Source organism: Microtus oregoni, unplaced genomic scaffold, assembly GCF_018167655.1.
Source record: "Microtus oregoni isolate MIOR12 unplaced genomic scaffold, Mior012 000015F_ref0000493, whole genome shotgun sequence".
Lineage (NCBI taxonomy): Eukaryota > Metazoa > Chordata > Mammalia > Rodentia > Cricetidae > Microtus > Microtus oregoni.
Window position 1 is genome coordinate 40,138,963 of NW_024543074.1, and position 12,700 is coordinate 40,151,662.

The 12,700-nt window shown below is 44.0% G+C and overlaps 1 protein-coding gene and 1 pseudogene across 1 annotated transcript; one reads left to right on the forward strand and one right to left on the reverse strand.

Moving 5' to 3' along the window:
- Positions 1–4,457: 4,457 nt before the first annotated feature.
- Positions 4,458–12,700, reverse strand: LOC121456489 (immunity-related GTPase family M protein 1-like). Its single transcript, XM_041664681.1, has 3 exons — positions 12,519–12,700; positions 10,847–11,073; positions 4,458–5,994 (listed from the first exon to the last, which is right to left on the reverse strand). Exons 2-3 carry the CDS (start codon positions 10,871–10,873, stop codon positions 4,777–4,779), a joined length of 1,245 nt encoding a protein of 414 aa, XP_041520615.1. The 5' UTR covers positions 10,874–11,073; positions 12,519–12,700; the 3' UTR covers positions 4,458–4,776.
- Positions 10,992–11,754, forward strand: LOC121456360 (annotated as a pseudogene).

A 12,700-nucleotide genomic window follows, 5' to 3' on the forward strand; every position in this document is an offset into this window, starting at 1 on the left:
AAATTTGTGCCTTCTGTGTTCCAATTTTCTGTAAACCTATTTTATAAGCTAGGTAATTGACACAATCCCCTCTGTATTTTTTCAGGAGCAATTTGTAATCCCCATTTTGGCAAAACTTTCTTTACTTCATCAAACATTCTTTCTAAAGTTTGAATCAGAGAGCAAAATGTCATTCAAGTAATGGTTAATTATAGATTTAGGGAATTGTTTACATATTATTTCCAAAGGATGACTTACAAAGTATTGGCATAGGGTGGGGCTATTGAGCATTTCCTGTGGGAGGATAGTCCACTGGTATCTCCTTGTAGACTGAGAGTCATTATAAGTAGGCATTGTGAAGGCAAAATTTTCTCTGTCCTTTTCTTGTAAAGGTATAGTGAAGAAACAATCTTTTAATAACTCAATAACTATAAGAGGCCTACCTTTTGGTAATAGAGAAGGCAGAGAAATTCCAGATTGTAGAGAACCCATAGGTTTAATTACCTTGTTGACAGCTCTTAGATCTGTAACCATTTTCCATTTACCAGATTTCTTTTTAAGAACAAATACAGGAGAATTCCAAGGGCTGGTTGATTCTTCACTATGGTGAGCATGTAGTTGCTCCTAAACTAGGTGTTCTAAAGGCTACAGTTTGTCTTCTGTCAAAGGCCACTGTTTAACCAATATTGGTTTCTCAATTAACCATTTTAAAGGGAGGTGTGTTGGCACCTCTTAAGTTTTGCTGGTTGCTTTGTGTTCTTGTACAGCCTGAATGGCTGATAACCTTTGTGTAGAGTACCTTATAATATCCTTCCCAGAAATATGAGTTTCTGGGACTGCAGGAATGTTAATCTGGGCATTCCATTGTTGCAGCAGGTCATGATCCCATACATTCACTACAACATTAGCTACATATGATCTCAGCCTTCCTCTCTGTCCTTCTAACCCTATGCATTCAACCCATCTCATGCTTTGTCTTATTTGAGATAGGGTCCCAATTCCTAGGAATTGAATATCTGCCTCTTGAAGAGGCCAGTTTGGATGCCAAGATTCTGGAGTAATGATACTCACGCCCTAGAAAACCCAAAATTACATTGCCACTATACGCACGCTTAGCTTCGGTCTTTGATCACTTGTAGAAGTCTGCAAGAATAGACATTTCCTACAGAAATTTTTGATTCATCCTCCGTATTTATTCCTTCATCCACAACAGTACGGATTTTTATAGAAGGCACTGGATTTTTTAAATTTTCCTGGTGATACATGTCCTCCACAGTTACTGAGAATTACTGGACCACTTTTGACATGGGGCCCTGTGAAAGGACCACAATGAGTTTCCCAGTGGTATAAGGTTGCCTTGTCTGTCTTTTGTTGATCTACATTCATTGGACCAATGTCAGCCTTTGCCACAAATTCTATATAATCCAGAAGGTTGATGCCATTTTTTTTTGTTAGTTTGCTTTTTGCCATTCCCAGAGGAGACATTATTTCTAAAAATTCCTTGTCTACAATCCTTTCTCAAATGTCCTATTCTACCACAATTAAAAAATTTAGCAGCCAGGCAGTGGTGCACATGCCTTTTATCCCAGCACTCGGAAGGCAAAGGCAGGTAAATCTCTGTGAGTCTGAGGCCAGCCTGGTCTACAGAGCTAATTCCAGGACAGACTCCAAAAGCTACAGAGAAACCCTGTCTTGAAAAAAACAAAAAAAAAACAAACAAACAAACAAAAAAAACAACAACAAAAAAGAGAGCATCTTCAACAAATTGTGCTGGCAAAACTGGATGTCAATCTGTAGAAGAATGAAAATAGATCCATATCTATCACCATGCACAAAACTCAAGTCCAAATGGATTAAAGACCTCAATATCAGTCCGAACACACTGAACCTGATAGAAGAGAAAGTGGGAAGTACTCTACAGCACATGGGCTGTAGAGTAGGAGACCACTTCCTACGTATAACCCCAGCAGCACAGACACTAAGGGCATCATTGAATAAATGGGACTTCCTGAGGCTGAGAAGCTTCTGTAAAGCAAAGGACACTGTCACTAAGACAAAAAGGAAACCCACTGACTGGGAGAAGATCTTCACCAACCCCGCAACTGACAAAGGTTTGATCTCCAAAATATATAAAGAACTCAAGAAACTAGACCGCAAAAGGCTAATCAACCCAATTATAAAATGGGGCACTGATCTGAACAGAGAATTCTCAACAGAAGAAGTTCAAATGGCCAAAAGACACTTAAGGTCATGCTCAACTTCCTTAGCGATCAGGGAAATGCAAATCAAGACAACTTTAAGATACCACCTTACACCTGTCAGAATGGCTAAAATAAAAAACACCAATGATAGCCTTTGCTGGAGAGGTTGTGGAGAAAGGGGTACACTCACCCATTGCTGGTGGGAATGCAAACTTGTGCAACCACTCTGGAAAGCAGTGTTTCGGTTTCTCAGGAAATTCGGGATCAACCTACCCCTGGATCCAGCAATACCACTCTTGGGAATATACCCAAGAGAGGCCCTATCATACAACAAAAGTATATGCTCAACTATGTTCATGGCAGCATTGTTTGTAATAGCCAGAACCTGGAAACAACCTAGATGCCCTTCAACGGAAGAATGGATGAAGAAAGTATGGAATATATACATATTAGAGTATTACTCAGCAGTAAAAAACAAGGACTTCTTGAATTTTGCATACAAATGGATGGAAATAGAAAACACTATCCTGAGTGAGGTAAGCCAGACCCAAAAAGAGGAACATGGGATGTACTCACTCATATTTGGTTTCTAGCCATAAATAAAGGACATTGAGCTTATAATTCATGTTCCTAGAGAAGCTAAATAAGAAGGTGAATCCAAAGACAAACACATAGGCATCCTCATGAATATTAACCTTCATCAGGCGATGAAAGGAGACAGAGACAGAGACCCACATGGGAGCACTGGACAGAAATCTCAAGGTCCAAATCAGGAGCAGAAGGAGACGGAACACGAGCAAGGAACTCAGGACCACGAGGGGTGCACCCACACACTAAGACAATGGGGATGTTCTATTGGGATCTCACCAAGGCCAGCTGGCCTAGGTCTGAAAAAGCATGGGATAAATCTGGACTAGCTGAACATAGCGGACAATGAGGAATACTGAGAATTCAAGAACAATTGCAGTGGGTTTTTGATCCTACTGCACGTACTGGTTTTGTGGGAGCCTAGGCAGTTTGGATGCTCACCTTACGAGACCTGGATAGAGGTGGGCAGTCCTTGGGCTTCCCACAGGTCAGGGAACCCTGATTGCTCTTCGAGCAGATGAGGGAGGGGGACTTGATCGGGGGAGGGGGAGGGAAATGGGAAGCGGTTGCGGGGACGAGGCAGAAATCCTTAATAAATAAATAAATTTAAATAAAAAAATAAAAAAATAAAAAAATAAAAAAAACAACAACAAGAACAACAAAAAAGAATGTAGAAAACATTTGGCATTTTGATGTTTCTTCATACATTTGGAAATTGCTTCTCCTACCCAAGATTCAATATAATAGTCAAATGTCTCAATGTTCATTGTGTGCAGGATCCATTGATCCATTGGTGTTAATCTAACCTCTAAAAGCCCAAGTATCTTTTGCATTCTAAGTTGGCATTTTCAAAACCAGAGATTCAATAAGTACTTGCCTAGAATCTGGGTCTGTTACTCCTATTTGTACAGCTTTAGTTAATCTTTGTAAAAAAGAAAGAAAGAAAGAAAGAAAGACTAAAGGGTTCTCTCTGGCCCAATTTAACCCTGGTATATGATTCAATTCATTTTCTTAGTTCTTGAATTCTGTCCCAAGCATTTAAGGCTGCTTTGTGGCACAGAGACAAGATTTGTTCATGGTAAAGAGCTTGAGCCTGTGCATCAGCATAAGTGCCTTCACCAAGAATTTGATCTTGGGAAGTCTCAAGTCCTTTTGCTTTTTCCCATTGTTTTAAATTTTTTGCCTCTCCTCACAAATAACATTTCCACAGTAATTATGGCCCATCATCCAGGACTGCCAAAACTAACTGAAGCCAGTTGTATGAAGTGTCCTTATTGCTAGACACCCATGTCTTTACCATCTCCCAGGAGCCTCTCTCAGGATGAGTTTTTAAGCACAAAAACTGTATCCTGGGTTGACATACTTCAGTTAATAAGAAGAGTTAGCCAGGCTGAGCATATGGCACACACCTTTAAATCACAGCATTTGGGAGGCAGAGGCTGATGGATCTCTGAACCTATAGGTCTCCAGAACCTATAAGGTAGAAAGTGAAGACAAACTTCACATGTTGTGGTGTGCATGCAACCACACACATGCATTCCCATGTGCACACACAGCCCCAACACACAGTAGATTTGCAGGGACTGTTTCCACCTCCCTCTCCACCCTCCAAGTCTATAAGAGCATCTTGGGCCAGTTGAGTCACCACTGGGGTATCTAGGGAAAGATACAGATAAGAATGAAACAATATTGACAAAGACAACTTTAATGGTTTAGGAGGAACACCATTTGATGGACACGTGCAGGAAAATGAAACTGGAAGCATCAGTGCTAAGTGCTGAGCTAGGAAAGTGTGGCTGATGATCTTGGCAGACACTTATTCTTCCAAGTAACGGGGTATTAGAGTTGCCTGTGGAAAGATGAGCAATTTTCTTACCTCCTCTAACGATATTAAGACTTATTACAACATGTTGCTATTGTTCTTCATTTCTAGAAAATAGCTAGGGCCGTAATCAAAAAGAAGACCCTGAAGCTTCTGAATTTCACTTGAGGTTTAGTTAGACCCTCCTCAAATGACTTCAGTAAGGTGGGTATTATCCTTTAGGACACTCCTCCAGACAGTCTTGGCATTGTGAGCAACTATTTCAATGATGAGGCTCTGTCTCCAGAGTCTTAAGCGACGGGTGAAAAAGTTCCACAAGCCATACCACCACGAGATTTCAAGACACTTGAGGAACATGCGCAGAGGAAAACTCATCATGAGTCTCAGCCTCCAGTCCTTCGTGTGCAACTCCTGGAACTTCATGGCCATGCAGCCCATCTGCAGTGTCCCTGTTCTCTGAGCCACCTGCTGAAGGGACCCATCATCCACACCAAAGAGCTTCTGGTAGTTTTCAAAACTCTCCTGGAGGTCAGCAGTATCACACATGCGGCTCACGACTGTCTCCTGGGGTCTTATGAGCATGCTATTCTTCAGGGACAATGCCTTCTCGCTGATGCTCCTGTCACAGATTCCAGAAAGAGTCTCTAAGGAATCTGCATACCTGATGTTGGAGAGGTCTATTCTCAGTTTGTCTCTAAGCTTAGTGAAATCGAGAGAATCAGGACTAAAGTTGGATACTAGGAATATGGGGGGCTCCTCCACTCCCTCCTTCTGGAGGTTTTCCTGGATGTTCTTTTGGATGTTCTGCCGTAGCTGGGGTTCTGGGAGGGCACTTGTGCTGAGGTCCCTGTCCAGCTTTGTCCAGACGACATAGAACCTCCTTCTCATGCTCTGCATGGCTTTGGCCAGCTTCACATGATTCGAACTGAACTGCTCAGAAGCAATGATGATGATCAGGTCACATTTGCTGAAGTCCATCTCCTCCAGGTAGTTCTCCATGCTCAGGGATGTGACCCCTGTGCCAGGCAGGTCCCACAGATCCACATTGGGAAACTTGGAGGAGGAGTATAGGGCTGGTTTCTGTGTGGTCCTCACCACCCCAGTGGGAGCTGAATCCTCTTCCTCATGTCCAATCTCCCTAAGAGCATTGATGAAGGATGACATGCCATTGCCGGAGTCCCCAGTTACAGCAATTCTTATTGGGTGTCTAGACATACTCTTCATTATATCATTAACCACAAAGATCAGTTTCAGCAAGTTCCCCTCCTTCACAGCCTCACCAATTTTCTTATTGACTTCTTGAGATCTGAGGATCTGGTTGGTACAGAATGACTCATTCGCAGTGATGGATTTAGACGATGGACTGATGAGGGATTTTGCCATGTTTATGAAAAGTGTGACAGCCTGCAGAAGACAAGAAGACACTGGATGACACAGGAATCCACAGAAGTCACATACCCCAGTTATGGGAGTCATATCTGCCAGCGGAGACAGCATAGCAACTCCCTGGAACAGAGTGTGGTACCTCCTCTGGGATGGGCTCTCCTGCAGCGGCATGGCCCTTCCCCATGCCTACCTTATAGCTGCCCTGCGGACTTTTGAGCCCAAGCTGCAGAATGTCAGCTGGGTCCTTCAGTGGGAAAATGGGTGGGCAGGTCTGAGCACTGCAGAAGCCAGCTTTCCACAGCCAGTCATCCACTCTGCTTCTCTTCACGAGTCAGATATTCACTGGGGGTGGTGGTGGCGCACGCCTTTAATCCCAGCTCTCAGGAGGCAGAAGCAGGTGAATTTCTATGAGTTTCAGGCCAGTCTGACCTACACAGTGTGTTCCAGGTCAACCAGGACTACATAGTAAGACCCTGTCTTCAAAAGAAAGATGGATTTTGTGTTTGTATGTGTTGCATGCGCACACATGTGCATGTGTGTGCGTGTAGGTCAAGGTGTTATTCCTAAGGAGACTAGTCACCTTGTTTTTAATTATTTAGTTTTATGTGTATGGGTGTTTTGCCTGTGTGTGTATGTGCACCACATGTGCCTGACACTTGGGAGGCCAGAAAGCTGCTGGCTTTCCTGGAAGTGGAGCTACAGATGTTTGTGAACTGCCACATGGGTGCTGAGGATCGTACCCTGCCCTTCTGGAAGAGTAGCCGGTGCTCTTGACCACCAAGTCTTCTCTCCAGCCCTTGTCTGTTCAGCTGGCCTCTCACTGAACCTGTGGTTCATTGATGAGGTTAGATTGCGGGGGCAATGAGTCCCAGAGATCTGCCTGTCTCTACTCCCCGGCAGTGGGGTTGCAAACCTATTTTGTCATACCTAGGTTTTGGGGTTGTCTTGTGTTGCTTTTGGTTTTTCTCTGAACAGGGTCTCACTATGTAGCCCTGAATATCCTGGAACTCACTCTGCAGACCAGGCTGACCTTGAACTCACAGACATCCACCTGCCTCTGCTTCCCAAGTACTGGGATTAAGACATGTGTCTATGCCCAGCTTTGTTCATGTGGGTTCTGGGGGCTGAACTCACGGCCCTATGCACTCTACTGACTGGATCGTTTCCCCAGCCCAAAGAATTTAACTATTTCTAATCACACTATGAAAATTTTGATACCATTCATCTGTAACTACCTTCACAGTAAACACCAGTAACCCATCAACTTCAGCAGACAGGACAAACCAAACTTCCCAAATAACCCAATGATTCGGTCTTTTGTTTATTTGATTTTTAGATTTATTTGTATGTATGCTTGCTTTGCTTGCATGTATGTCTGTATACTATGTGTGTGCCTCCTGTCCTCAGAAAGTGGAAGAGGCTTTCAGATCTTCTGAGAGGGGAGTACAGTTTTGAGCCACAATGTGGGTGCCGGGAATAGTTAAGCTGCCAGTGTGCTTAACTGCCTAGCCATCTCTCCAGTCCCAACCTACTGATTCTTAATAAGCAGTAAATTTTTGTGTCCCTGTGTGTTGACATTGGTACAAAAATTCAGACTATTCTGCAAACGGGAGCTGACTGAATCCTTATCATGAGATTGAAGCATTTGTGAACCAGGGTTGTAGTGAGAATTGGCTGGGGTGACCTTGTGGGTTGTAGTCAAGATCACGGCTCCCCACATTGTTTCTGGGGGATGGGCCATCTTCACAACCCCACTACTAGCGGGGATTGTTGAATCATGGAATTTGGAGAAACACATAAATCTGTGTTCCAAGGACATGATCAAAATAGCTGCAGAACAAACTATCCCTTATGTCCTTAAGAAAAGAAAAACTCTATTAAAATGATCAGATGGCTGCGAGGCAGTGGTGATGCATGCCTTTAACCCCAGCACTTGGGAGGCAAAGGCACATGGATCTCTGTGATTTCGAGGCCAGCCTGGTTTACAGAGCTAGTTCCAAGAGGCTGTTACACAGAGAAACCCTGTCTTGAAAAACCATAAACCAAAACAACAACAACAACAACAGAACATGATCAGATGGCATCTTGGGCCAAAATAAAAGCTTCCCCCATTTTGCTATAACCGCCACTCTGATGTACCCAGCAATGTATTTTAAGATTACCTTAATTTCTGGCTTTTTGTTGTTGTTGTTGTGTAAATCTATAAAAACTTCATGAAGTTTTCATATTAGAACATGAATGTGAGGTGACCTAAATCTCTCTTCCTGGGTCATGATAAGTCAAAATGGCTCCAGAATAAACTACCTCTTATTTCCTTTAAAAGAAAATCAAAAAGACAGGTTGCTTGGACATCAAAGCCCTTCTTTGTACATCACCACCAATATTTAAAAAAAAAATTAAACCCAAGAGGCTGGGGTGTTATCAGTTGATGAGAGTACCTGCCTAGCAAGCATGCATCCCTGGGGTGATGTCAGGAGCATTTATCATGAGCTATTGTGGGCCATGACGGAACTACAGCTTATAGCGGTGATAATTCAGGTGTTGACCCACCCGAGAAATCATTCTCAGATGGAGGAAGCCTGCCTGGCAAAACCAGCAGGACCACTGACTCTGAAACTGCTGCTTTCAGCTGTAATTTTGCGTGTATAATAACAGCTATGATAGCTCGCCATTACTATGCATTTTCATGTAATGTGTACATGTAATCTCATGATAACATCTCAATATACGGGCACACACATTTGTGGATGGTCGAAAAGATTACTTCTCTCTATACTATATTCTCCACATTACGGTGAGAAATGTAGAAGCCTGTTCGCTATCATTAGCCTTACTGAAAGAGAAAGTTGGCCAGACCAGACATGTGTCCTTCTGGACAGGTCACACACGGAACTTTCACAGATTTTACTTACAAAATTGCTGGCATCTGCCCTTGTAGGACCTAAGACTTCAGAGGATTTATGATGAATTAGGGCAGTATTGCAGGTGTCTCTCCTTGTTCTTAGTCCTTCAAGAGACCAATAGCACCTAACTGACTAACCATGTCCAGATATTATAAATCACCCTTAAGAAATGTATTACTAAAAAAAAAGAAATGTATTATTTGCCTTTTCCTTAGACCTCTCAATGGTTTAGTTTTCTCCCTTTTAACCTGTAGCGGCCCCTTTAAGAGACGGTGGGAACCTCCTCACAGCTGCAGCTGTAGTCGGCTACAAACTAGCTGATAAGTTTTGCTAAGCATCTTCAAAGAATGCCTGTGTTCCCGAGAACTTTCCTTGTTGCTTTACTATTACTAACAAGTTGCAAATGAATTAGCAACTTGGGAATTTGTTATGGTGGAAGAAATAGATTGAAAAGAAATAAGATGGAGGAGGAGGAGGAGGAGGAGGAATGTAAAGTAATTAGAACAAGAATAAATTGGAATAGAGATTTGTAACAGAGAATTGGAATTAGAATTGAGATAGAGAATTAAAGCAAAGAAATTATTAACGATTAGGACAGAAGAATTAGGGTAGAGGCAGAAGAACCAAGAGAGAAGAATAAAGAACACAAGAATAGAAAGAACATGTGTGAGAAGATTCTTGTCCTAAAGTCTTCAGACTTTAGTGCCTACCCCTATTGTGGCATCTCTTTTTTAACCCTGAGTGAAAACTTTTATGGCAGGCCCTTGAAAGTTTTCAATAGGTGAATCCCTAGTGTCATAGTAAACTGTCACTGGGCGTGGTGTCATACACTTCTATTCCCAGCACTTAGAAGTTGGAGGCAGAAGAATAAGAAAGTAAGGGCATCCTCACCTACACATTAAATTTGAAACTAGCCTGGACTACATGAGATCCTGTCTCAAAGAGACGGGGGGAAAGGAGGGAAGGAAGGAAGGAAGGAAGGAAGGAAGGAAGGAAGGAAGGAAGGGAAAATCTAACCCTTTCTGTGTGTATCTCTGTAGGGATAAGTCCCGCCCCTTAGGGGGCGTGTTCGCCTCGGGCTAATGTCTGCCTATAAATTTGGCGAGCAAGCTCCAAGCGCTTGCTTCTGCTTTCCTGGTCTCCGCGGGAACGGTGGTTCTGTAAGTCTATTTCTACATTAAAGCTATATATATATTTTTACACTCTGTCTGCATTCATTTACGCCGTTACATATCTCCACCATTTAAAAACTTCGGAACTCAGTCAGATGTAGTGGTAAATGCCCTTCATTCCAGGAGAAGCAGGTAGCTCTCCGGGTTCCAGGCCAACCTGGCCTGCAGAGTGAGTTCCAATACACACAGAGGAAGCCCTCTCTCAAAATTAAATAAGCAAGCAAGCAAACAAACAAACAAACAAAAACTTGAAAACTCAAGACCATCTCTTTAATCCACACAGTGTATATCAGCACCATGAATTACTCCCAGCCAGACCCACCCCTTGGGTTCCCATGAAGCAACTGAGCACTTGACCTGTCTCTACACTGAAGTGCCTGGTGTCTGCCCCATAAGACCTATCGTTCCACATCAATTGTAGGACCCCTTCCAGGGTCCAGCTTCTGTTGGTTAGTTCCTTGTGGTGGCCCCATACAGTTCTCTCCTGGTGTGGCCTCCCACCGCCCACCCCACCCCCACTCCCACCATTCTTTCCTTGGATGACCCCTCCTCTCAATCCTTTCCTGGGATGCTTCCTCCCTTTGTTCCCCTCCTGGGATGGGTCCAGTTCTGCTCCCAAAACACTTCCTGCTGCTGCTCCTTACACAGTCCTTGGGTCTGGACCTGCCCTCTGTGTGAACGGGGTTGACTAAGAACCCCCACCTGTGTTTGAAGGCTCACCCTGCTCCTTGAAACCCAGACAGTTTCAGAAGTCTCGGTTTTCTGACCTGGCATGGGGCAAGCCATGCTACCCACCTTCCAGATCTCGTTTAGCCACATCATGACCGAATGTGTGGGATGCTCTCTCTACAGCTCTCTGCTGTCTGGGTGAAGGCTTCTTAGTCTCCACTCAGAATTCTGGGCTGGTGTTCCTCTGGTGCTTCCTTCTCCCTTCGGTTTTATGCAGTATGAAGGTCTATGTGCATGGGCCTGAACTTTGTGGGTCTCTTACAAGCCTTAAGATCATTAATCTTCTTCAGAACCTATTAGAAAAATAATATTACAACACCTGAGTACAGATGGAGAAATATATTGTTAGAAATAAGGAAGGAGAGGGGGCTGGAGAGATGGCTCAGTGGTTAAGAGCACTGTCTGCTCTTCCAGAGGTCCTGAGTTCAATTCCCAGCAACCACATGGTGGTTCCAAACCATCTGTAATGAGATCTGGCGCCCTCCTCTGGCATGTGGGTATACATGGAGGCAGAAAGTTGTATACATAATAAATAAATAAATAAATAAATAAATAAATAAATAAAAGAAATAAGGAAGGAGAGCCTTCTGCCGTCTTTCCACACCAACACCACGGTGCACACGAGTGTCCTGGCAGAGGCTCTCAAGAGCATCAACAGGGCTGAGAAGAGAGGCAAACGCCAGGTCACCATCAGGCCATGCTCTAAGCCATCGTTCAGTTACTAACTATAATGATGGACCACAGTCCCATCGGTAAATTTTAAATCATTGATGATCACAGAGCTGGGAAAATTGTTGGGAGCCTCACAGGGAGGTTGAACAAGTGTGGGGTGATCAACCCTAGATTTGAGGTACAACTCAAAGACCTAGAAATACGGCAGAACTCTCTGTTTGGTGACAACCTTAGTCTTCATTAACCATGAAGAAGCAAGACAAAAACACACAGGAGGGAAATGCCTGGGATTCTTTTTCTAGAGATGTAAATACATAAACAAAAAGCCTCTGTGAACTGTAAGAAAGATTTAAGGCGAGAAAGAAAGAGAAAGGAAGGAAGGAAGAAAAGAAAGAAAGACACTAGCAAGCACACTCACATGTACACGCACACTCACACACATGCATACACACACAAGCAACACACTCTCACACCTGCATGAGAAGGTCACATACACAGTTTATGTGGCTGCACGTTGGTCTGTATCACTGGGTTCTGTCAAACTGTATTTTGCGGTTTTCTCCTCTGAAAGGTTAAAGATGAACGCAGCACCCTGCGAAGAGCCAGTTTCTCCAACACAGATAAAAACGCTCAACTGAGTTAGACAGGAGGTCACTAAAGAAGCTAGCCTTCCAAGCCAGGACTCCTAGTCCCTGGGAGTTCCACATGAAGTCCACATGCACTTCACATAGTTCCAGGACATTCCAATATTGCCTGTGGGGAGTTCTCATCCTGGACTCTGGCCCCAAAGGGAACATCAAGAGTGGCTGACTGAATGTGAGGAAACCCCCACCTGCTTTCTCTGAACTAGGTCCCTTCAGAAGACCCAAAGCCGGGGACAGACCAGTAAGGAAAGGCTGGTGGGTTGGAAGGACTCGACTCAGCCAAAACACCAGGATCTGTGTGCTCCTGAAGACAGTCAGGGCTGGTGCCTGCTGCTCAGGATCCCTAAGAGGATAACCAGATCCCAGACAGCCTGCCCTAAGCAGTCTATAGCCCAAGCTGCGCTTAGCAGTCTCTCACCTACCTGCTCAGAAGCCTTAGAAAACTGGAATCCAGTTCAGGAGGGAGAGAACAGAGGTGAGGGGACTTTCCGGGAAGAGCGAGTACAGGAGCTGTAGCAGCTGGAGGGCAGCCTGAGCTCCTGGGTTTCCTCTCAGACCCTGCTCCACTCTGGACCTTGCTTCAACTCCTCACTTGTAGGCTTGA

Excerpts from the sequence above, each read along its gene's own strand:
- LOC121456489 (XM_041664681.1), bottom strand. The coding sequence starts at position 10,873 with ATGATGTGGCTAAACGAGATCTGGAAG. Across the intron at positions 5,995-10,846 it reads GGCTAAACGAGATCTGGAAG|GCTGTCACACTTTTCATAAA; the intron begins GTGGGTAGCATG and ends TGTCTTCTGCAG.